The sequence below is a fragment of the Bombina bombina genome, chromosome 6 (assembly GCF_027579735.1).
Source record: "Bombina bombina isolate aBomBom1 chromosome 6, aBomBom1.pri, whole genome shotgun sequence".
NCBI lineage: Eukaryota > Metazoa > Chordata > Amphibia > Anura > Bombinatoridae > Bombina > Bombina bombina.
This window is the reverse complement of record NC_069504.1, coordinates 1046495849-1046520608: the sequence shown is the minus strand read 5'-3', so window position 1 is coordinate 1046520608 and position 24760 is coordinate 1046495849. Positions and strand designations below refer to the sequence as shown.

The following is a 24760-nucleotide window of genomic DNA, read 5'->3' as shown; positions in this document are numbered from 1 at the left end:
AGGTATTACACTTTTTACTTACACCGGAGGGTGTCTAGCAGCTCTCTTGGCACCGGTCTCGGATACTGTATTCCTCTCACAGCCCGGTTGTAGTGTATGTTGGTAGATGTTTTGTATGCAGACACTTCTGCCAGTTCTTTTGCTGGCGCTCGGGTGTCCTTGCACAGCGATAAATCCTGTTTGGATGCAATTTCGCCGGATGGCGTTCTTGACAGCGTCTAGGTCAGGCGGCGTGTAGTATCAGATAACTAAGGATCCTCAGAAGGGAAAAAAAAGCAGCGTTAGCACCGCAGGTCTTTACCGACAAAACTCTAAATCTAGGCGTGAGTGTTCTCTCTTATTGCGTAGATAAAAAATTGAAGATGTAGTCTTCATCAGTGTTGCTCTATTTGCATACACTTAGAGGCACTAATATATTAGTCTAGCGTGTATCATAACGCTATAAGTATATTAGCCCTGTTCCCCTTTTATTTTTTTTGTCCCCCCCCTCTAAGCATGATGACTGAGAGTTTTAGTGTGAGGCCTGTGGGCCGTTATGTATATTGTACTGTTATGCGTTCTACCTGCTGAAGATTTATTTCCGTGGGTGTCTGGCAACCTGGAGTCCTTGTGATCAGGTATCGTTGAGGAGTGTTGTAATTCACTATGGTCCTCCGGTCCTGTATGTTAGGCCCAAATTGAGCCTGGGCGATGTCTTGTATCTATGGTGTGTCTAGTGCCGTTTGAGGTGTGTCTCCTTCACAAGCGCTGGTACCTTCAATATGCGTAGCGGATATTCTAAGCTCCCTGGTTGCATAATTCCCCGATTTGGAGCTGTTACACTGAGATGGATGATATCTGTTGAAACTTTATGGATATGTGACTTAGGCCCGGTGAGGGTGCATGTTGTAGCGTCGGTCCGCGGCGTGTCTTGTACCGGTGCAAGTGGGTCTTCTCCGTGGTGCTCATAGCACCAAGATGTGCAGCAGCTGTTCCGGATTTCAAGGGTATGCAGGTTCCTTAGTTAGGTGTAGGTTTTAGTGCCCCTTTTTGATTGTAGCTTAGACAAGGCTGAGGATTTATGCGGCCATCTTAACCGCTACCGACTCCGTCCCCCCTTAAATAAAATTTATTTGTCCTTTCTTGGTGGTGAGAGTCCATGATTCATCACCTGTCCACCAGGAAGAGGCAAAGACACCATACGCCAAAAGCTTTAATACCCCTCCTACTTTATTATTATAATTACCATTTATTTGTACAGCGCCAACAGATTCCGCAGCCTGAACCTCCCAGTCTTTTGTAAAGCCAAGAATAGGAGAAAGAAGTTAAAAATACGGTAGGGTAAATAGGTGCAAACTAGAACTGCCGCAAACTAAGAAAAAAACAAAATGTATGCTTACCTGATAAATTTGTTTTTTTTTAAGACACGATGAGTCCACGGATCATCATCCTTACTTGTGGGATTACACCTCCTGGTCAGCAGGAGGAGGCAAAGAGCACCACAGCAGAGCTGTTATATATAGCTCCTCCCTTCCCTCCCACTCCAGTCATTCGACCGAAGTTAGGAAGAGAAAGGAAAAGCCAAGGTGCAGAGGTGTCTGAAGTTTACAAAAATTATCAACCTGTCTTAAAAGAACAGGGCGGGCCGTGAACTCATCGTGTCTAAAAAGAAACAAATTTATCAGGTAAGCATAAATTTTCTTTTCTTTTTAAAGACACGATGAGTCCACGGATCATCATCCTTACTTGTGGGATACAATACCAAAGCTAGAGTACATGGATGAAAAGGGAGGGACAAGACAGGGAACCTAAACGGAAGGCACCACTGCTTGAAGAACCTTTCTCCCAAAAGCAGCCTCAGCCGAGGCAAAAGTATCAAATTTGTAAAATTTAGAAAAAGTGTGAAGAGAGGACCAAGTTGCAGCCTTGCAAATCTGTTCCACATAAGCTTCATTTTTGAATGCCCATGAGGAAGCAACAGCCCTAGTGGAATGAGCCATAACTCTATCAGGAGGCTGCTGTCCAGCAGTCTCATATGCAAAACGGATGATACTCTTCAACCAAAAAGAAAGAGAGGTAGCCGTAGCTTTCTGACCCTTACATTTTCCAGAAAAAATGACAAACAGTAAAGAAGACTGACGAAAGTTCTTAGTTGCTTGTAAGTAAAAATTTAAAGCATGGACTATGTCCAAATTGTGCAGAAGACGTTCCTTCTGAGAAGAAGGATTAGGACACATGGAAGGAACAACAATCTCCTGATTAATATTCCTGTCTGAAACAACCTTAGGAAGGAACCCTAGTTTAGTACGTAAAACTACCTTATCTGGAAAATAAGGTAATGCGAATTGTACTGCAACGCCGAAAGCTCAGACACTCTTCGAGCTGAAGAAATAGCAACAAGAAATAAAACTTTCCAAGATAACAACTTCTAATCTAACAATATCTAAGGAATGCATAGGCTCAAACGGAGCCCCTTGAAGAACTTTAAGAACTAAATTCAGACTCCATGGAGGAGTAACTGGCTTGAACACAGGCCTGACAAAAAGATTGAACATCTGGGACATCTGCCAGACGTTTGTGTAACAAAATAGATAAGGCAGAGATCTGACCCTTTAGGGAACTTTCCGATAAACCCTTCTCCAAACCATCTTGGAGAAAAGACAAAATTCTGGGAATCCTAACTCTACTCCATGAGTAGCCCTTGGATTCATACCAATAGAGATATTTACACCATATCTTATGGTAAATCCTTCTAGTTACAGGTTTATGCGCCTGAATTAAGGTCTCTATGACCGAATCAGAAAACCCCCGCTTGGATAAGATTAAGCGTTCAATCTCCAAGCAGTCAGCTTCAGAAAAAACTAGATTTGGGTGAAGGAAGGGCCCTTGAATGAGAAGGTCCTTCCTCAACGGAAGTCTCCAAGGTGGAAGGGATGACATGTCCAACAGATCTGCATACCAAATCCTGCAAGGCCAAGCAGGAGCAATGAGGATCACTGGTGCCCTCTTCTGTTTGATTCGAGCAATGACCAGAGGAAGAAGCACAAACGGAGGAAATAGGTATGCAAGATTGAAGGACCAAGGAACCGCCAGAGCATCTATCAGTTCCGCCTGAGGATCCCTTGACCTCGACCCGTATCTCGGGAGCTTGGCATTCTGACGAGATGCCATGAGATCCAACTCCGGCCGACCCCATTTGAGAATCAGGGTGGAGAACACCTCCGGATGAAGTTCCCACTCTCCCGGATGAAAAGTCTGCCTGCTCAGAAAATCCGCCTCCCAGTTGTCCACCCCTGGGATGTGGATCGCTGACAGATGGCAAGAGTGGGCCTCCGGCCACCAAATTATTTTGTTTACCTCGGTCATCGCTAAGGAACTCCTCGTTCCTCCTTGATGATTGATGTAAGCCACTGTCGTTATGTTGTCCGACTGGAATCTGATGAACTTGGCCGAAGTCAACTGAGGCCAGGCCAGAAGAGCATTGAAGATTGCTCTCAGTTCCAAGATGTTGATAGGAAGAACAGACTCTGCCTAAGTCCACACTCCATGAGCCTTTGGAGAACCCCAGAAAGCTCCCCACCCTAAAAGGCTGGCGTCTGTTGTCACAATCACCCAGGAAGGTCTGCAAAAGCAGGTTCCCTGGGATAGATGATCCAGAGACAACCACCATCGAAGAGAGTCCCTCGTCTCCTGTTCCAGGGTCATTCAAGGAGACAAGTCTGCATAATCTCCATTCCACTGCCTGAGCATGTTTAACTGCAGAGGCCTGAGGTGAAACTGAGCAAACGGGATGGTGTCCATTGCCACCACCATCAGTCCGATTACTTCCATGCACTGAGCCACTGACGGCCAAGGATTGGACTGAAGTGCTCGGCAAGCATCTAGAATCTTTGATTTCCTGACCTCTGTCAGAAAAATCCTCATAGATATAGAATCTATTAGAGTTCCCAAGAAAGTTACCCTTGTCTTTGGGATTAAGGAACTCTTGTCCATATTTACCTTCCACCCGTGAGAGCTCAGGAAGGATAGCACAACGTTGGTATGAGATATTGCTTGTTGACAAGATGGAGCCTGGATTAGAATATCGTCCAGACAGGACGCCACCGCAATGCCCTGCAGTCTTAGAACCGCCAGTAGAGACCCCAGAACCTTTGTGAAAATTCTGGGTGCCATGGCCAACCCGAAAGGAAGAGCCACAAGCTGAAAGTGTATGTCCAGAAATGCAAACCCCAGGAACTTGTGATGATTTCTGTGGATAGGGACATGTAGATATACATCCTTTAAATCCACTATCATCATAAATTGACCCTCCTGGATCAATGGAAGAATGGTACGAATACTTTCCATCTTGAATGATGGAACTCTGAGAAACTTGTTTAGACTCTTGAGGTCTAATATAGGTCTGAAGGTTCCCTCTTTTTTGGGAACCACAAACAGATATGAATAAAAACCCTGCCCCTGTTCCTGTACTGAATGCCTCTTTTTTTATCTGGTTTGCAGACAATCTTGAAAGGGAGAAATCTTCCTCTGGGAGGAAAATTCTTGAATTCCAGTTTGTATCCCTGAGACACTATTTCTACCGCCCAGGGATCCTGAATGTCCCGAACCCAAGCCTGAACGAAGAATGAGAGCCTGCCCCCTACCAAATCCGGTCCTGGATTGGGAGCATGCCCTTCATGCTGTTTTGGATTCAACAGCAGGCTTCTTGGATTGTTTACCCTTGATCCAAGACTGGTTGGGTCTCCAAGTAGGCTTAGATTGCTAATAGTTCCCTTTCTGTTTAGAGGAGGAAGAGAAAGAATTTCCTTTGAAATTTCGAAAGGAACGAAAATTACTTTGTCGTCCTTTTTGTTTACTGCTCTTATCCTGAGGAAGGAGATGACCCTTGCCTCCTGTGATATCAGAGACAATTTCCTTCAGGCCCGGTCCAAACAAGGTCTTCCTCTTGTAAGGAATTGCCAGAAGCTTAGACTTGGATGATATGTCCGCAGGCCAGGGTTTTAACCATAAGGCTCTGCGGGCTAGGATAGAAAACCCCGAACTCTTAGCTGCAAAATTAGTAATTTGCAGAGAAGCATCTGTACTAAAGGCATTAGCCATCTTTAGAGCTTTAATCCTATCTTGGATCTCCTCTAAAGTGGTCTCAGTTCTGAGACACTTAGACAGAGCATCAAACCAATAAGCTGCTGCACTAGTGACTGTAGCAATGCACACAGCCGGCTGCAATAGCAGACCCTGGTGAACATAAATCTTTTTAAGTAGACCCTCCAACTTCTTGTCCATGGGATCTTTAAAAGCACAACTATCCTCAATGGGAATAGTAGTTCGCTTGCCTAGGGTGGAAATAGCTCCTTCCACCTTAGGAACCGTCTGCCAAGTTTCCCTGACAGCGTCCGCTATAGGAAACATCTTCTTGAAAATAGGAGATGGGGAAAAGGGAATACCTGGTCTCTCCCATTCCTTGGAAATAATCTCCGAAGTTTGTTTCGGTACTGGAAAAACGTCTGAGTAAGAAAGAACTTCAAAATATCTGTCCAATTTACTCGACTTCGCAGGAGCGACTACTACTGTAGAATCACAGTCGTCTAAAGTCACCAAAACCTCCCTGTGTAACAGGCGGAGTGTTCTAGTTTAAACCTGAAAGATACAACTTCTGAATCAGTCAAAGGTAATGAACTTTCTGAATCTGAAATTTTGCCTTCTGATAGAACCTCCATATCCTCCAACTCAGTTCCCTGGGAGGGTACATCCGAGATTGCCACCATTGTATCAGAAACCTCACTGACAACATGGTTGTCCTTCCTCTTACGTTTGCCTTGTAGCATAGGAAAAGCAGACAACGCATCAGAAATTGTGGAAGACATAAGCGCAGCTATGTCTTTTAAGGTAACTCCAGCAGGCGCTAGAGCAGAAGTACAGGGCACTGCTTGTGCGGGTGTTAAATCTTGGGACGCTTGGGGAGAAAGCTCTGGCATACTCTGAAGATATAAAATCAAGGATTAGGGAACACCTGTCAACCATCACAAGAGGGAAGTCTAGCACTCCATTGGTTTGTCATTTTAAGAATAAGCACAAGGGATCAATACATACTTTGCAATGGTTTGCTATAGAAAAAGTAAAACTTCCTAAAAGAGGAGGCAATATTGAGAAGCTGTTGGCTAAAAGGGAGGCTTTCTGGATGTTCAGACTCAGGACAAGACATCCAGAGGGTCTGAACTCCAAATACGATTTGATTAACTATTGGGAGTAATTTAAAATCTTTATGTATTTTCACCCTCCTCCCTATTCAATAAGGAGGAAATAACCAAATCAATCTTCTTTAGCTAAAGTTATGCCTTATTGGATATGCTCTTTTAATTAACATTTGTTTGTAACTTTCTGCTTTAGGTTGTTGGATTAACAGATTAATCAAACTAACAATAATCTTACATTTTGTACTTGAGATTGTGTGACATCTAATAAGGAAACTCATTCCATTACCTCTAGTATCAGCATCCTATAACCAATAGTGGGTTTAGTATGTACAAGATAGTGTCAAATTTAATGTTCAAAACTATCAAACAAGTACAATACATATCATACACAGTATTGGTTAACTTATTTCTGTATACTGATCATGCACTTATTTTGAGAATCAAGAGTATCAAGTGAATATGACACACAGTTAACCATTAAGCAGTTAACTCATTGTTATGCTGTCTGGTTGATATAAATATTATACACACTGTTTTGTCTTATACTCTTAATCGACACATGTCCATAGTGTCATTCTGCAGTTGGATTTGTTTTGTTATACTTTCAGCTCATATGTTCCTAAGTATTAGGATTCAATTCTACGAACAGTCTTATTAAACACTTGTGCTGAACTTTGACAACCAAATTACACACAGGGCATTGGTTAATTAGTTAGAGGTGGAGTTTTGATACCCAATCAAATTTTAGGCAGTGCTTTTTAAATGAAGGTGTCTAGCAGAATAACAGGCTATGACTACGGCTATATGCTGAAACGCGTAAGCCAATTTTGCTACACTTATTCTAACCTATTACAGGGTACTGCTGTCCTGTATCGTTTTTAAATTACCGTATTGTGCCGAGTATAGGCCGCACCCGCTTATAAGCCGCACCCTTAAAGTTTGGTGCCATTTTACAGAAAATTACAATTTTCACCTCCACACTTATCCTCCTCTCCCTGCAAAATTTTCCAGGCACCATGACCAGGCTCCACTGTCAGCTTGAGCCATCTCCAAAAAAAACTAAAAGTGTATATGTATAAATTATAATGTCTATATATGTGCAAAGCAAACTGTGTTTAATGTTAATTGGATCCAATTGAAGCTTAAACATCTGTCAGAAGCTCCCTGCTCACAGTAATGTCTCTATTTAGTCCTAAACTCAGGAGGGTTATTCTGAGGACCGTGAGTATGGTTAAGTCAGGTTATGCACTCAGTGTTTCGCAGAGAATGTATGTATAAGTTATGGGAACTACCTTGTCATCCGAGGCTTCCACATCTGAGCCATTCTCTAACCGTATGTACTCCCCACTTTCAAGAACAGACCGCCGCTACTCCTTGTGCCAATCCTCTGCTTCCCACGTCATCGTAATTGATAGTCCCAATCACGCTTCTTGGAGCAATCCATTTCTGCCAAAAGGTCTATTGAACAACAGGAACCAACCTCCAGAAAATTTAAACAGTGGTTCCAGTAACAAAAAAATGAAGAGGATCCTGGGTCTATATGATGTTTTTACTGAAGATAAATAAAGTTCACCTTTTAACTTTAACACCCGTGATCCTCTTCATTTTTTGCTATCTCCAAGTCTGTCCACCTGCTGCCCAGCCCCAGACGCCAACAGCAGCTCCCATTTTTACGCTCCTCACTGCTGCGTCCTAGTCCCCTCCTGTCTGCTCCGCTCCAGCCATCCATAGCACACACACTGCTGCAAAAACGGCAAATAATATCTGATTATAGGCCGCATCCCTAATTTAAAGATTTACATTTGTGGAAAAAAGTGCGGCCTATACTCGGGACAATACGGTATTTGGAATAAAGATAATTGTTTTAACTTTCAAGCGGTGGTGTTCCTTTGTTCTTGGAAGATACTCTGAATCTCATCATTAGACTCCTGAGAAGCATCCGCCTTTGAAAAATTTTGCTCATGAAAAATCTTTTCCTTATAACTTAAAGCCCTCTCAATACATGAGGGACAGAAAAGGATTGGTGGTTCCACATTAGCATCCAAACACATGGAGCAAGTAACATTTTGCACGGCTCCTATGTCCATACTAAAATACAAAAAGAAAAAAAAAAAATCAAAAATTTTACTGTCTCTTTAAGAGTTTACACAAGTAACCTTTTATATTATATAAGAAACATATGTTCAAAGATAATCAAATTGTTCACAAAATATTTGATGACAGAAAAGAAAATAACAAAACGATACTGTGCCTTTAAATTTTAAACAGCAACTTTTTTACTACATTATAGAAAAACGTACCCCAGCAGTTAAACAAAAGTAAAATCAGACACCTATACGCCTCAGCAACTCTGCTGAGGTGCCTACCTGCCAACAGTCTCACTCCCTGACCGGAACAATTGTAGCATAGATCGAAACGATCCGGATACTCAAGGGCACAAAAACGCTACAATCGCTTGCCTGATTATTCAGAAAGGCATGCGTTGGTAGAGCCACGTGTGCAGACGTCCACTTCTGTCGGCTTAGGACAGCGCAATAATCTAAAGGTAGCGCGCAAAACTATAGCCCTGCTCATTGTGGGCGTAACTTCCCAAACATATTAAACAATATCGGAGTAAAACAGAATTTATGTTTACCTGATAAATTTCTTTCTCCAAAGGTGTGTCCGGTCCACGGCTTCATCCTTACTTGTGGGATATTCTCTTCCCCTACAGGAAATGGCAAAGAGAGCACCCAGCAAGAGCTGTCCATATAGCTCCCCCTCTGGCTCCACCCCCCAGTCATTCGACCGACGGTAAGGAGAAAAAGGAGAAACTATAGGGTGCCGTGGTGACTGTAGTGTATGAAGAAAGAAATTTTTCAAACCTGATTAAAAACCAGGGCGGGTCGTGGACCGGACACACCGTTGGAGAAAGAAATTTATCAGGTAAACATAAATTCTGTTTTCTCCAACATTGGTGTGTCCGGTCCACGGCTTCATCCTTACTTGTGGGAACCAATACCAAAGCTTTAGGACACGGATGAAGGGAGGGAGCAAACCAGGTTACCTAAACAGAAGGCACCACGGCTTGCAAAACCTTTCTCCCAAAAATAGCCTCCGAAGAAGCATAAGTATCGAATTTGTAAAATTTGGCAAAAGTATGCAGAGAAGACCAAGTCGCTGCCTTACAGATCTGATCAACAGAAGCCTCGTTCTTGAAAGCCCATGTGGAAGCCACAGCTCTAGTAGAATGAGCTGTAATTCGTTCAGGAGGCTGCCGTCCGGCAGTCTCATAAGCCAATCGGATGATGCTTTTCAGCCAAAAAGAAAGAGAGGTAGCAGTAGCTTTCTGCCCTCTCCTCTTACCAGAATACACAACAAACAAGGATGATGTCTGTCTGAAATCCTTTGTTGCTTCTAAATAGAACTTTAAAGCACAGACCACATCTAGATTGTGTAACAAGTGTTCCTTCTTTGAAACTGGATTCGGACACAGAGAAGGAACAACAATTTCCTGGTTAATATTCCTGTTGGAAACGACCTTTGGAAGAAAACCAGGCTTGGTACGTAAAACTACCTTATCTGTATGGAATACCAGATAGGGAGAAGTACACTGCAAAGCAGATAATTCAGAAACTCTTCTAGCAGAAGAAATAGCAACCAAAAACAGAACTTTCCAAGATAGTAACTTAATATCTATGGAATGCATGGGTTCAAACGGAACCCCCTGAAGAACTGAAAGAACTAAATTTAGACTCCAAGGAGGAGTCATGGGTCTGTAAACAGGCTTGATTCTAACTAACGCCTGTACAAACGCCTGTACATCTGGCACTGCTGCCAGACGTTTGTGTAACAAAACAGACAGAGCAGATATCTGTCCTTTTAAGGAACTAGCTGACAAACCTTTATCCAGACCTTCTTGGAGAAAGGAAAGTATCCTAGAAATTTTAATTTTACTCCAAGGAAATCCCTTGGATTCACACCAACGGATATATTTTTGCCATATCTTATGGTAAATCTTCCTAGTTACAGGTTTTCTGGCTTGAACCAGAGTGTCTATGACTGTATCTGAAAACCCACGCTTAGATACAATCAAGCGTTCAATTTCCAAGCAGTCAGTTGGAGAGAGACTAGATTTTGATGTTCGAACGGACCTTGTACTAGAAGATCCTGCCTCAAAGGTAGCTTCCATGGTGGAGCCGATGACATATTCACCAGGTCTGCATACCAAGTCCTGTGTGGCCACGCAGGGGCTATTAGAATCACCGAGGCCTGCTCCTGTTTGATCCTGGCTACAAGCCTGGGAAGGAGAGGGAACGGTGGAAATACATAAGCTAGGTTGAACGACCAAGGCGCCACTAATGCATCCACCAGTGTCGCCTTGGGATCCCTGGATCTGGACCCGTATCAAAGAACCTTTGCGTTCTGGCGAGACGCCATCAGATCCATATCTGGAATGCCCCATAGTTGAGTTAACTGGGCAAAAACCTCCGGGTGGAGTTCCCACTCCCCCGGATGAAAAGTCTGACGACTCAAATAATCCGCCTCCCAGTTGTCTACTCCTGGGATGTGAATTGTAGATAGGTGGCAGGAGTGATCCTCCGCCCATTTGATGATCTTGGATACCTCTCTCATCGCTAAGGAACTCTTTGTTCCCCCCTCATGATTGATGTACGCTACAGTCGTCATGTTGTCCGACTGGAACCTTATGAATTTGGCTTTTGCTAGGTGAGGCCACGCCAGGAGCGCATTGAATATCGCTCTCAGTTCTAAAATGTTTATCGGAAGAAGAGACTCTTCTCGAGACCATAGACCTTGAGCTTTCAGAGAGTCCCAGACCGCACCCCAGCCTAAGAGACTGGCGTCGGTCGTGACTATGACCCATTCTGGTCTGCGGAAACTCATTCCCTGAGATAGGTGATCGTGAGACAACCACCAGAGGAGAGAATCCCTGGTTACCTGGTCTACTTGAATCTGGGGAGACAAGTCTGCATAGTCCCCATTCCACTGATTGAGCATGCACAGTTGTAATGGTCTTAGATGAATTTGAGCAAAAGGAACTATGTCCATTGCTGCAACCATCAATCCTACTACTTCCATGCACTGAGCTATGGAAGGCTGAAGAATAGAGTGAAGAACTTGACAAGCGTTTAGAAGCTTTGACTTTCTGACCTCTGTCAGGAAGATCTTCATTTCTAAAGAATCTATTATTGTTCCCAAAAAGGGAACTCTTGTTGACGGAGACAGGGAACTCTTTTCTACGTTCACCTTCCACCCGTGAGATCTGAGAAAGGCTAGAACAATGTCTGTATGAGCCTTTGCTTTGGAAAGAGACGACGCTTGGATTAGAATGTCGTCTAGATAAGGTGCTACAGCAATGCCCCTCGGTCGTAGAACCGCTAGAAGGGACCCTAGCACCTTTGTGAAGATTCTGGGAGCAGTGGCTAAACCGAACGGAAGAGCCACGAACTGGTAATGTTTGTCCATGAAGGTGAACCTCAGGAACTGATGATGATCTTTGTGGATAGGAATATGCAGGTACGCATCCTTTAAGTCCACGGTAGTCATATATTGACCCTCCTGGATTGTTGGTAAAATTGTCCGAATGGTTTCCATTTTGAATGATGGAACTCTGAGGAATTCGTTTAGAATTTTTAGATCCAGAATTGGCCTGAAAGTTCCCTCTTTTTTGGGAACTACAAACAGGTTTGAGTAAAAACCCAGACCTTGTTCCGCTGTTGGAACTGGGTTTATCACTCCCATTTTTAATAGGTCTCCTACGCAATGTAAGAATGCCTGTCTCTTTATCTGGTCTGAAGATAAGCGAGACATGTGGAACCTTCCCCTTGGAGGAAGTTCCTTGAACTCTAGAAGATACCCCTGAGAGACTATTTCTAGTGCCCAGGGATCCTGAACGTCTCTTGCCCAAGCCTGAGCGAAGAGCGAAAGTCTGCCCCCTACTAGATCCGGTCCCGGATCGGGGGCTACCCCTTCATGCTGTCTTGGTAGCAGCAGCAGGCTTCTTGGCCTGTTTACCCTTGTTCCAGCCTTGCAATGGTTTCCATGCTGGCTTAGGCTGGGAAGAGTTGCCTTCTTGTCTGGAGGCCGCAGAGTTAGGATTCGGTCCGTTCCTGAAATTGCGAAAGGAACGAAAATTAGATTTGTTCTTAGCCTTGAAAGGCCTATCCTGTGGGAGGGCATGTCCCTTTCCAGCAGTAATGTCTGAAATAATCTCTTTCAATTCCGGCCCGAAAAGGGTCTTACCCTTGAAAGGAATATTAAGCAATTTATTCTTGGACGACACATCCGCCGACCAGGATTTTAGCCAAAGCGGTCTGCGCGCCACTATTGCAAACCCTGAATTTTTCGCCACTAACTTAGCCAATTGGAAAGCGGCATCCAAAATAAAGGAATTAGCCAACTTTAGTGCGTGAATTCTGTCCATGACTTCATCATATGGAGTCTCTTTTTGGAGCAAATTTTCTAGTTCCTCGAACCAAAAATACGCTGCCGAGGTGACAGGAATAATGCACGAGATTGGTTGAAGCAGGAAACCTTGCTGAACAAATATCTTTTTTAGCAATCCTTCCAATTTTTTATCCATAGGATCTTTAAAAGCGCAACTGTCCTCAATAGGAATAGTTGTGCGCTTAGCTAACGTTGACACTGCCCCCTCAACCTTAGGAACCGTTTGCCATGCGTCACTTCTGGGGTCAACAATGGGGAACATTTTCTTGAATATAGGAGGTGGAACAAAAGGTATACCTGGCTTTTCCCACTCCTTAGTCACTATATCCGCCACCCGCTTGGGTATCGGAAAGGCATCAGCGTGCACTGGGACCTCTAAGAATTTGTCCATCTTGCACAATTTCTCTGGAATTACCAAAGAATCACAGTCATCAAGAGTAGTTAGGACCTCCTTAAGCAGGGCGCGGAGATGTTCTAACTTAAATTTAAATTTTACGACATCAGTGTCTGCCTGCTGAGAAACTTTTCCTGAATCAGAAATTTCCCCCTCAGACAGGCCCTCCCTCATTGCCAATTCAGATTGATGTGAGGGTATAACTGATAAATTGTCCTCAGCGCCAACCTGCTCATCTTCTGTATTTAAAACTGAGCTGTCACGCTTTCTAGGGTAGGATGGCAGTTTGGATAACAGATTTGCTATAGAATTATCCATTACTGCTGTTAACTGTTGCATAGTAACAAGCATTGGCGCGCTAGATGTACTAGGTATCGCCTGTGCGGGCAAAACTGGTGTTGACACAGAAGGAGAGGATGAGGAACTATCCCCACTACCTTCATTAGAAGAATCATCTTGGGCAATCTTATTCAATGTGGCAGTACTGTCCATACTTTGTTTGGACGCTATGACACAATTTGCACAAACATTAATTGGGGGAACCACCTTGGCTTTCATACACACAGAACATAAGCCATCTGAAGGTATAGACATGTTAGAAAGAATTTGGCAGGCTAATAATGCAATAAAAGCGTTTTTAAAGAAAAGCGTTACTGTCCCTTTAAATAATAAACAGGCACACTTTATATCTGATATATTGAAAAACAATGAAGGCAATGTCCGATTTTTAATACCCCAGAGTCCTAATGCCCTGAAAAGTATTGCACACCAAGTTTCAAGACTTTAACCCTTAAAATGAGCAAACCGGAGCTATTTGTTCAATTGGACAATTTTAGTACACTACCATCACAGCCACAGCCTTGCTGCGGCTTTTTATCTTCCCTGAGAGTTATTCAGCAATGAAATAAACCTTCCAGAGTTCGTTTTAGTATGCCACAGGACCCCTCACATGAAGCTGCATGCACTGCCATGGAAGTAAACTGCGCAATTGAGGCGCGAAAACGGGGCCTCCTTCCTCTGCATACCAGAGTGAAGGGGCCTTCCTGACTGAAATAGCCGTCTAACTCAATGCCAGGCGATAAAAAACGTTCCCAAAAGTGCTTTTAAGTGCACAAAACACTCTAAATGCCATTAAAATATGAAATAAAACAATCGATTTAGCCCACAATAGTGTCAACCAGTATATAGCCCATTTGTAAGCCTTAATCTGTTATGAGTCTAAGAAAATGGCTTACTTACCCCTTAAGGGAAAACTGACAGTCTTCTACCATTAACATGTCTTTTTAGAAATATGACTGATCATACCTTGAGCAGAAAAGTCTGCAAACTGTTCCCCCCAACTGAAGTTCTCTGGGCTCAACAGTCCTGCGTGGGAACAGCAATTTATTTTAGTTACTGCTGCTAAAATCATACTCCTCTTTAAACAGAACTCTTCATCCTTTTCTGTTTTAGAGTAAATAGTACAAACCGGCACTATTTTAAAATAACAAACTCTTGATAGAAGAATAAAAAACTACAACTAACACCACATACTCTTTACCATCCCCGTGGAGATGCTACTTGTTCAGAGCGGCAAAGAGAATGACTGGAGGGCGGAGCCAGTGGGGGAGCTATATGGACAGCTCTTGCTGGGTGCTCTCTTTGCCATTTCCTGTAGGGGAAGAGAATATCCCACAAGTAAGGATGAAGCCGTGGACCGGACACACCAATGTTGGAGAAAACTAAATTAGGAACCGTAACCACCATATATAATAAAATGAGCCAAAACATCCTTTTCAGCCTGCTTTCTATTGCATTCTTACAAAAATTGAAAAATTCGGCAAGAGACTACAAGCCTTCTCCCAGCCCCAGTGCCTGTACTCATAGCTGTCCAAACCAAACCCTCCATATAAGAGGGATTAATGTCCCAACATAAGAAGCCCTGAATGAGTCTTATGTAAGCTCCAAATAAAGTTTAAGTGCCCACTTTACTCTGAGTCTTACTCCCCAGAATGAACAAAGTTAGAACTTACCTTAAATGCTGTCTGACAGCAGGACAGTCCAGCAGGTTTAAGAGGTTCTCTCCCTCCCATAGCCCTGTGGAATAAGATAAGCCTGAGTTAAATGTGCTTAGGCTATCAGGATTAGGGCAGCATAAATGTATAGGAGGCCCAGTGAGAATTATGTCCCACAAGTTCCCATTGCTCTAAAGCCACCAAAAGCTCTACTGAAGAGACTGATATGGACTACGGCTACACCCTAGAACAAAGCAACACTCTCTGGCACTACTTTAAAAATAATAAACTCTTGATTGAAGAATCTATACTAACACCTCACTTTACCTCTTCCTATCACTAACGTAGGCAAAAAGAATGACTGGAGTGGGAGGGAAGGGAGGAGCTATATATAACAGCTCTGCGGTGGTGCTCTTTGCCTCCTCCTGCTGACCAGGAGGTGTAATCCCACAAGTAAGGATGATGATCCATGGACTTGTCTTTAAAAAGCAATGGGCGGGTTTGTGGACTCTCACCACCAACAAAGAAAGGAAATTATCAGGTAAGAATAAATTATGTTTTCTTTCTTGAAGTGGTGAGAGTACACAATCCCTTACTGCTGGAAACCAATACCCAAGCTGTAGAGTACACTAAAAAATGTGAGGGCCAAAAAGAAAAGATACAGGCACCTATTTATCAGGAACTACTGCCTGAAGAACCTTTATGCCAAAAGTTGCCTAAGCCGAGGACAATAAATCAAAATTATAAAATTTAGTAAAAGTATGCATCGACCATCAAGTCACAGCTTTGCAAATTTGATGCACTGAAGCCTGATATTTATAAGGCCCAAGAAGTAGAAACAGACAAGTTAAGTGAACTGTAATTCAAAAATGCAGAGACTGTCTGCCTCCAAGTGAGCTCTATGAAACAGTTTGACAATGAGGCTAAAGTGACAGATGCAGCTTTCTGGCCCGTACGTTTGCCTGAGAATATGACAAATAAGCTGGATGATTCCTTAGTAGATTAAAGATAGAACTTCAAATCCCTTACCACATCCAGATTGTGTAACAATCTGTCCTTGGAAGATTTGGAGTTTGGACAAAAGGACGGAACCACAATTTCCAGATAAATATTTTCAGAAGAAACTACTTTAGGCAAAAAACTGGACAAGGTATATAAAACTGCCTTTTCTTGATGAAACACCAGATACAGAGGTTTAGAAGAAAGAGCAGATAACTGAAGAAACCCTCCTGGCTGAAGCGATAGCTAATAGAAACAATACCTTCAAGATAATAATTGAAGGTCCAATGCGTGCATGGGTTCAAATGGAGAAGATTGCATTACTCTTAACACCAAATAAAAACTCCATGGGGGGAGTAATTGGCTTAATAACAAGTCTGATTCTAACCAAAGCCTGAACAAAGGCTTCAATATCTGGAAGACGAGACAGATGTAAAAGCTTAGAAAGGCAAGAAATATTCCCCTTCAAAATGCTGGCAGACAAACCATCCATCTTGTAGAAATTTTAAAATATTGGAAATTCTTATGGAATGCTAAGAATAACGCCTTTCTAGACACCAAGAAAAATAGACTTTCCAAATTTGCTAGAATTTTTTTCTAGTGACTGACTTGTGAGCCTGAATTAGGGTATCTACTACAGAGTCAGAAAACCCCTTTGGGAAAGAATAAATCATTCAACCTCCAAGCAGTCAAGCTGAGAAACTGAAGATTTTGATAAAAGAGAGAACCCTGAGACAACATATCTGTTTATTGAGGAAAACGCCAATGAGGATCGCTGGACATTTGAACCAGATCGGCATAACATGTTCTGTGTGACAACGCAAGAGCTATTAGAGGTGCTGAGGTGCGTTGCTGCAATCACCCTCAGAATTACAATTGGAGGAAACAGATACACTCAGTGAAACGGCCAAGGAACTGCTAAATCATCTATAAATCCCACTTGAGGGTCCCTCGACCCATATCTGAGATGCTTTTCATTCAGGTAAGACAAGTCGATCTCTGGAAGACCCCAGTGATTAACCAGCTAATCGAAAATCTCCTGATTGAGTGACCATTCTTCCAAATGAAGAGTCTGATGGCTTTTTGATATAAGCTAAAGTTATGATATTGTCTGACTGTAAATGAATGAAGGAGACTTGAGAAGAGGCCAAGCCTGAAGGGATCTGAAGATCGCACAGAGTTCTAAAATATTGGTAACCTCACCATCCTGAGGAGACTAAACTCCCTGTGACTGTCGATGACCCCAGACCGCGCCACAGCCAAAGAGGCTTGCATCCGTGTTTATTATTTCCTATGATGGATGGCAAAGCAGTATCCACTGAGAAACTGTATTTGGATAAGTCCACCAAGAAAGAGATTGCCTGGCCAAAGGGTCAAAATGAATTAATAGATTGGGGTGATCCCCATTCCACGTCCTTAACATGCATAGTTGAAGAGGACGTAAATGAAACTATGCAAATGGAATTGCGTCTGAAGCTGCCACCATGAGACCTACAATCTCCATGCACTGAGGCATAAAAGCCTGAGGAAGAGACTGTAGATTTCAACAAGCAGATTGAAGATTGACTATGTGTTGATCTGTTAAGAACAGATGCATGGAAACTGAATCTATGATTACCCCTAAAAAGGACACTCTAGTGAGAGGGGTTAGGAAACCCTTTGATAAGTTTACCTTCAAGCCATGACTTTGAAGAAACCAAAGTAGTCTCTACATATGAGCAGTTGCTAAAGGTAAAGGTGGGGCTTGAACCAAAATATTGTCCAAGGAGGGAGCCACCTCTATATACTGAGCTTGGTCAACCAACAGCAAAACACCCAGAACCTTGGTGAAGATTCTTGGAGCTGTAGCTAGGCCAAATGGAAGAGTTACAAACTGATAGTGTCTATTCAGAAAGGCAAAACACAGAGGTGATGATTTTTGTTGTAAATTTACAGTTGTCATAAACTGACCTTGCAAAACCAATTGAAGAACAGATCTGATTGTTACCTTTTATCTTTGGAACAATGAACAGATTAGAGTAAAACCCCTTCCCCTGTTCTGACAGAGGAACAGGAACAATCATTTCCATGTCCTCCAGATCTTGGATACATTGAAGGAATGCCAATCTCTCTTCTTTTGAGGAGGCCTTGACCGAAGTCTTTTGATACAGTGTCACATAGGAAATTATTATACAGTTAATTTATCAATAACCTTTCCAAGGGATTAAAGAGTTGAGTTAACTTGTTTGCGGATAATACAAAATTTGTGTTTTTAACGATCATTTGCATGCAGGTTCAATTGTGTGAGTTGAGCGTAAACGCCATCGTGTGAGCGCAATTTACACTAGAATGATTATCCCGTTTTCAGAGCAGTGGTTGGCTGTTTCACAAAACATCATAAATACATTACAAATTACAAAGTACAGTTACACTCATAACAACATCTAATAAAAATTATTAAAAAAAAAGATATGAGGTCTCAAAGGGCTTTAATATAGGGATACATACCTATACATATCTGAAGACGGATATATGTGTGTGTATATACAGGGAGTGCAGAATTATTAGGCAAGTTGTATTTTTGAGGATTAATTTTATTATTGAACAACAACCATGTTCTCAATGAACCCAAAAAACTCATTAATATCAAAGCTGAATAGTTTTGGAAGTAGTTTTTAGTTTGTTTTTAGTTATAGCTATTTTAGGGGGATATCTGTGTGTGCAGGTGACTATTACTGTGCATAATTATTAGGCAACTTAACAAAAAAAAAATATATACCCATTTCAATTAATTATTTTTACAAGTGAAACCAATATAACATCTCAACATTCACAAATATACATTTCTGACATTCAAAAACAAAACAAAAACAAATCAGTGACAATATAGCCACCTTTCTTTGCAAGGACACTCAAAAGCCTGCCATCCATGGATTCTGTCAGTGTTTTGATCTGTTCACCATCAACATTGCATGCAGCAGCAACCACAGCCTCCCAGACACTGTTCAGAGAGGTGTACTGTTTTCCCTCCTTGTAAATCTCACATTTGATGATGGACCACAGGTTCTCAATGGGGTTCAGATCAGGTGAACAAGGAGGCCATGTCATTAGATTTTCTTCTATTATACCCTTTCTTGCCAGCCACGCTGTGGAGTACTTGGACGCGTGTGATGGAGCATTGTCCTGCATGAAAATCATGTTTTTCTTGAAGGATGCAGACTTCTTCCTGTACCACTGCTTGAAGAAGGTGTCTTCCAGAAACTGGCAGTAGGACTGGGAGTTGAGCTTGACTCCATCCTCAACCCGAAAAGGCCCCACAAGCTCATCTTTGATGATACCAGCCCAAACCAGTACTCCACCTCCACCTTGCTGGCGTCTGAGTCGGACTGGAGCTCTCTGCCCTTTACCAATCCAGCCACGGGCCCATCCATCTGGCCCATCAAGACTCACTCTCATTTCATCAGTCCATAAAACCTTAGAAAAATCAGTCTTGAGATATTTCTTGGCCCAGTCTTGACGTTTCAGCTTGTGTGTCTTGTTCAGTGGTGGTCGTCTTTCAGCCTTTCTTACCTTGGCCATGTCTCTGAGTATTGCACACCTTGTGCTTTTGGGCACTCCAGTGATGTTGCAGCTCTGAAATATGGCCAAACTGGTGGCAAGTGGCATCTTGGCAGCTGCACGCTTGACTTTTCTCAGTTCATGGGCAGTTATTTTGCGCCTTGGTTTTTCCACACGCTTCTTGCGACCCTGTTGACTATTTTGAATGAAACGCTTGATTGTTCGATGATCACGCTTCAGAAGCTTTGCAATTTTAAGAGTGCTGCATCCCTCTGCAAGAAATCTCACTATTTTTGACTTTTCTGAGCCTGTCAAGTCCTTCTTTTGACCCATTTTGCCAAAGGAAAGGAAGTTGCCTAATAATTATGCACACCTGATATAGGGTGTTGATGTCATTAGACCACACCCCTTCTCATTACAGAGATGCACATCACCTAATATGCTTAATTGGTAGCAGGCTTTCGAGCCTATACAGCTTGGAGTAAGACAACATGCATAAAGAGGATGATGTGGTCAAAATACTCATTTGACTAATAATTCTGCACACAGTGTATATATATATATATATACAGGGAGTGCAGAATTATTAGGAAAGTTGTATTTTTGAGGATTAATTTTATTATTGAACAACAACCATGTTCTCAATGAACCCAAAAAACTCATTAATATCAAAGCTGAATAGTTTTGGAAGTAGTTTTTAGTTTGTTTTTAGTTATAGCTATTTTAGGGGGATATCTGTGTGTGCAGGTGACTATTACTGTGCATAATTATTAGGCAACTTAACAAAAAACAAATATATACCCATTTCAATTATTTATTTTTATCAGTGAAACCAATATAACATCTCAACATTCACAAATATACATTTCTGACATTCAAAAACAAAACAAAAACAAATCAGTGACCAATATAGCCACCTTTCTTTGCAAGGACACTCAAAAGCCTGCCATCCATGGATTCTGTCAGTGTTTTGATCTGTTCACCATCAACATTGCGTGCAGCAGCAACCACAGCCTCCCAGACACTGTTCAGAGAGGTGTACTGTTTTCCCTCCTTGTAAATCTCACATTTGATGATGGACCACAGGTTCTCAATGGGGTTCAGATCAGGTGAACAAGGAGGCCATGTCATTAGATTTTCTTCTTTTATACCCTTTCTTGCCAGCCACGCTGTGGAGTACTTGGACGCATGTGATGGAGCATTGTCCTGCATGAAAATCATGTTTTTCTTGAAGGATGCAGACTTCTTCCTGTACCACTGCTTGAAGAAGGTGTCTTCCAGAAACTGGCAGTAGGACTGGGAGTTGAGCTTGACTCCATCCTCAACCCGAAAAGGCCCCACAAGCTCATCTTTGATGATACCAGCCCAAACCAGTACTCCACCTCCACCTTGCTGGCGTCTGAGTCGGACTGGAGCTCTCTGCCCTTTACCAATCCAGCCACGGGCCCATCCATCTGGCCCATCAAGACTCACTCTCATTTCATCAGTCCATAAAACCTTAGAAAAATCAGTCTTGAGATATTTCTTGGCCCAGTCTTGACGTTTCAGCTTGTGTGTCTTGTTCAGTGGTGGTCGTCTTTCAGCCTTTCTTACCTTGGCCATGTCTCTGAGTATTGCACACCTTGTGCTTTTGGGCACTCCAGTGATGTTGCAGCTCTGAAATATGGCCAAACTGGTGGCAAGTGGCATCTTGGCAGCTGCACGCTTGACTTTTCTCAGTTCATGGGCAGTTATTTTGCACCTTGGTTTTTCCACACGCTTCTTGCGACCCTGTTGACTATTTTGAATGAAACGCTTGATTGTTCGATGATCACGCTTCAGAAGCTTTGCAATTTTAAGAGTGCTGCATCCCTCTGCAAGATATCTCACTATTTTTGACTTTTCTGAGCCTGTCAAGTCCTTCTTTTGACCCATTTTGCCAAAGGAAAGGAAGTTGCCTAATAATTATGCACACATGATATAGGGTGTTGATGTCATTAGACCACACCCCTTCTCATTACAGAGATGCACATCACCTAATATGCTTAATTGGTAGTAGGCTTTCGAGCCTATACAGCTTGGAGTACTGAAGAGACTGATATGGACTACGGCTACACCCTAGAACAAAGCAGCACAATCTTGCACTACTTTAAAAATAATAAACTCTTGATTGAAGAATCTATACTAACACCTCACTTTGCCACTTCCTATCACTAACGTAGGCATAAGAGAATGACTGGAGTAGGAGGGATGGGAGGAGCTATTTAACAGCTTTGCTGTGGAGCTCTTTGCCGCCTCCTGCTGACCAGGAGGTGAATATCCCATTAGTAATTAAGATGATCCGTGGACTCATCGTGTCATAAAAAAGAAAAACGATCATCTGGGGTTGTCATGTTCCTTGTTCAGAGGAGAATTGGCTGGTATTTCGGGGCTTGACTGACCTTACTTGGCAGGATCAGACTGATATACTTCAGGAAAGTTTTCCTCTGTGAAAAGCACACTGGTCTAAAAGAGGCTTCTTCCGGGTGGTAAATCACCAAAGAACTAGCTGATGAGCTGTTGTTCGTTCCTGGTAGAGAGCTTCTCTCTTCGTATGCAATATATATATGCTCTAAATAAAAGGTTCGGCCTTTGAAAAAGTGTGCTACCTTCATTTCTCTGGATATATATATATATGTGTACATATGTATTTGTATATGTATTTACAGACATATATACACATATAAATACATATGTACATACATAAGACATATACTGTATATAAGTGCATTGGAGCCCTTTGCAGTTGTGTAGATGAAAACATGTAAAAGCATATTTATGTAATATTCATATTTTCATGTCGGGTTTGCGCATTTTATAATATGTGATTGGCTAAGCGCAAATTAGAATATGCTATTGTGATTGCGCGAGAGTGGAGTGTTAGTTTTTTTCCATTGACTTATATGGGGGAATACGTGAACGCACACATGATATTGTAACTTTGGATTTTTGTTGTCAAGCGAAAACAGTATACTTTCAACTTGTAATATGAGTGCAAACCAACAAGCACAAAAATCTTACTTCTAGAGCAATTAACGCTCAAGCTGGGGCGATAATTAGCACTCCCCCTGACAGCTGAACAATGAAATATAACACAGATAAAGATACAAAATCAGAACCTGGGAAGCAAATATAAGCAAATAACTGAAATTGGAAAACATTTGGGGAATCACAGATGGAAAAAGGATTAGGGGTTCTAAACATGAGATGGACCGGCTAAAACAGATACGCACCTCTTTCAAGTAATTTGATTATATATCCCCAGTTATTACCATAGTCATGGCAACCTCCTTAGATCTTTGGGTTGCTTCACTTATCTTTAGAAATATAAAATGATTCAAAATAGGCAGTCCCATATTTTAGAAATAAAGGTCCCTTTATCATACTTTTGGCAATCACATGGAAGCTATGTGTGATTTTTCATTTGTGTGTTAGATATTTCACACTCTAGATTCATGATATATTGACAAAACATAAGTGGAAACAAACCTTTCGTAGAGCTGCAAATGCTGGGCCAAATTCGGATTTGATTTGAGTGCTGCTCCTAATCCACTGGGGCAGCTTGCTGAGGATGTTAGGACGGGAATACCTGTGATCTAACAGCACAATGCTAGCATAATCACCACGATGCCGGATAGCTCGTCCTGCACAGAAACAAATATTGTACATATGAGATTAACAAGCAGCAGCACTGGAATTAATGTAATTACAATTTCTTTGCAAACTGTGCCAAGTTCTAGCTCTAGGTACATGAATGGGGAGACACAATGGCAATGATTCATGGTTAAAAAAAGAAAAAAAATAATTACACAAAACAGAATAAACAAAGCAAACTAATACAGAAGCTTACACATCAATGCAAAAAGGATTGGAAGACAATGTTTCATTACTCATAGTGATGCTTTTAGTTCTGATAGTGATTAATGCAGTGCAACACATGCGTATAAGGAAATTTAGGTGGATTTATTTAAAAAATATAATCAGCTCATCATAAGAAAAGTATATTTTGGACCCCAAACCCAACTGTTGCTCCTTTTCTTACCAATAGATTGATTTACGGCTTTCATGCAAAGGTTCTCAATTAGAACCCTTCCTGGAGATATACCATCTGTCTTGGGCTGCAAAGTAAAATTATACAATAAGAACAAAGAGAAGAGATATCCCTTTTGCTAATCAGCTTAAAAGGGACATTAACTCAAACATTAATTCCCCATAACATTTTAATTATACATAATTAAAAAAATTTGAATGTACTTTCATTATTTATTGTGTCAGCTCTTCCTGTAATTTACTGTAACTCTGAAAATTGTGGTGTTTCCACGTAGCCCAGAGAGGCTGGAGTGCATTCCATGGAATACAAAACCCTGACATTCCTACATGCTGCAAAGTGATTGGTTGATATGTGTAGGAGCTTGTTTATTTATCTGTACCAGGCAGTAAGATCAGCAACACTCAAGAGGCCTTTCAAAGGGTTTATCCTTGAAATGGATGATAGTTCCACAGTGAAAAATAGTTTGCTTACCAGGGTCTTATCCAGGTAGCACATCTTTTCCTGGAGCTCTGGAGAACGAATATTGGGAAAGGGCATTCCGACCATCACAACACAACTAAGGAAAGTAAATAAAGAAGGAGAAACATAATTTATGCTTACCTGATAAATTTATTTCTCTTGTAGTGTGTTCAGTCCACGGGTCATCCATTACTTATGGGATATATTCTCCTTCCCAACAGGAAGTTGCAAGAGGATCACCCAAGCAGAGCTGCTATATAGCTCCTCCCCTCACATGTCATATCCAGTCATTCGACCGAAACAAGACGAGAAAGGAGAAACTATAGGGTGCAGTGGTGACTGGAGTTTTAATTTAAATTTAGAACTGCCTCAAAAAGACAGGGCGGGCCGTGGACTGAACACACTACAAGAGAAATAAATTTATCAGGTAAGCATAAATTATGTTTTCTCTTGTTAAGTGTGTTCAGTCCACGGGTCATCCATTACTTATGGGATACCAATACCAAAGCTAAAGTACACGGATGATGGGAGGGACAAGGCAGGAACATTAAACAGAAGGAACCACTGCCTGTAGAACCTTTCTCCCAAAAACAGCCTCCGAAGAAGCAAAAGTGTCAAATTTGTAAAATTTTGAAAAGGTATGAAGTGAAGACCAAGTTGCAGCCTTGCAAATCTGTTCAACAGAGGC

The 24760-nt window shown here is 42.0% G+C and overlaps 1 protein-coding gene across 1 annotated transcript in view; it reads right to left on the bottom strand.

The window, feature by feature from the left end:
• The window catches only part of DDX11 (DEAD/H-box helicase 11), a 552545-nt gene that overhangs the window by 19964 nt on the left and 507821 nt on the right, over positions 1-24760 (bottom strand). Inside the window, exons 26-28 of the mRNA XM_053718816.1 lie at positions 24085-24169; positions 23605-23680; positions 23052-23206 (exon numbers count right to left, since the gene is read on the bottom strand). Coding sequence (XP_053574791.1) covers positions 23052-23206; positions 23605-23680; positions 24085-24169 — 316 coding nt within the window. The remainder of the gene's footprint in view (positions 1-23051; positions 23207-23604; positions 23681-24084; positions 24170-24760) is intronic.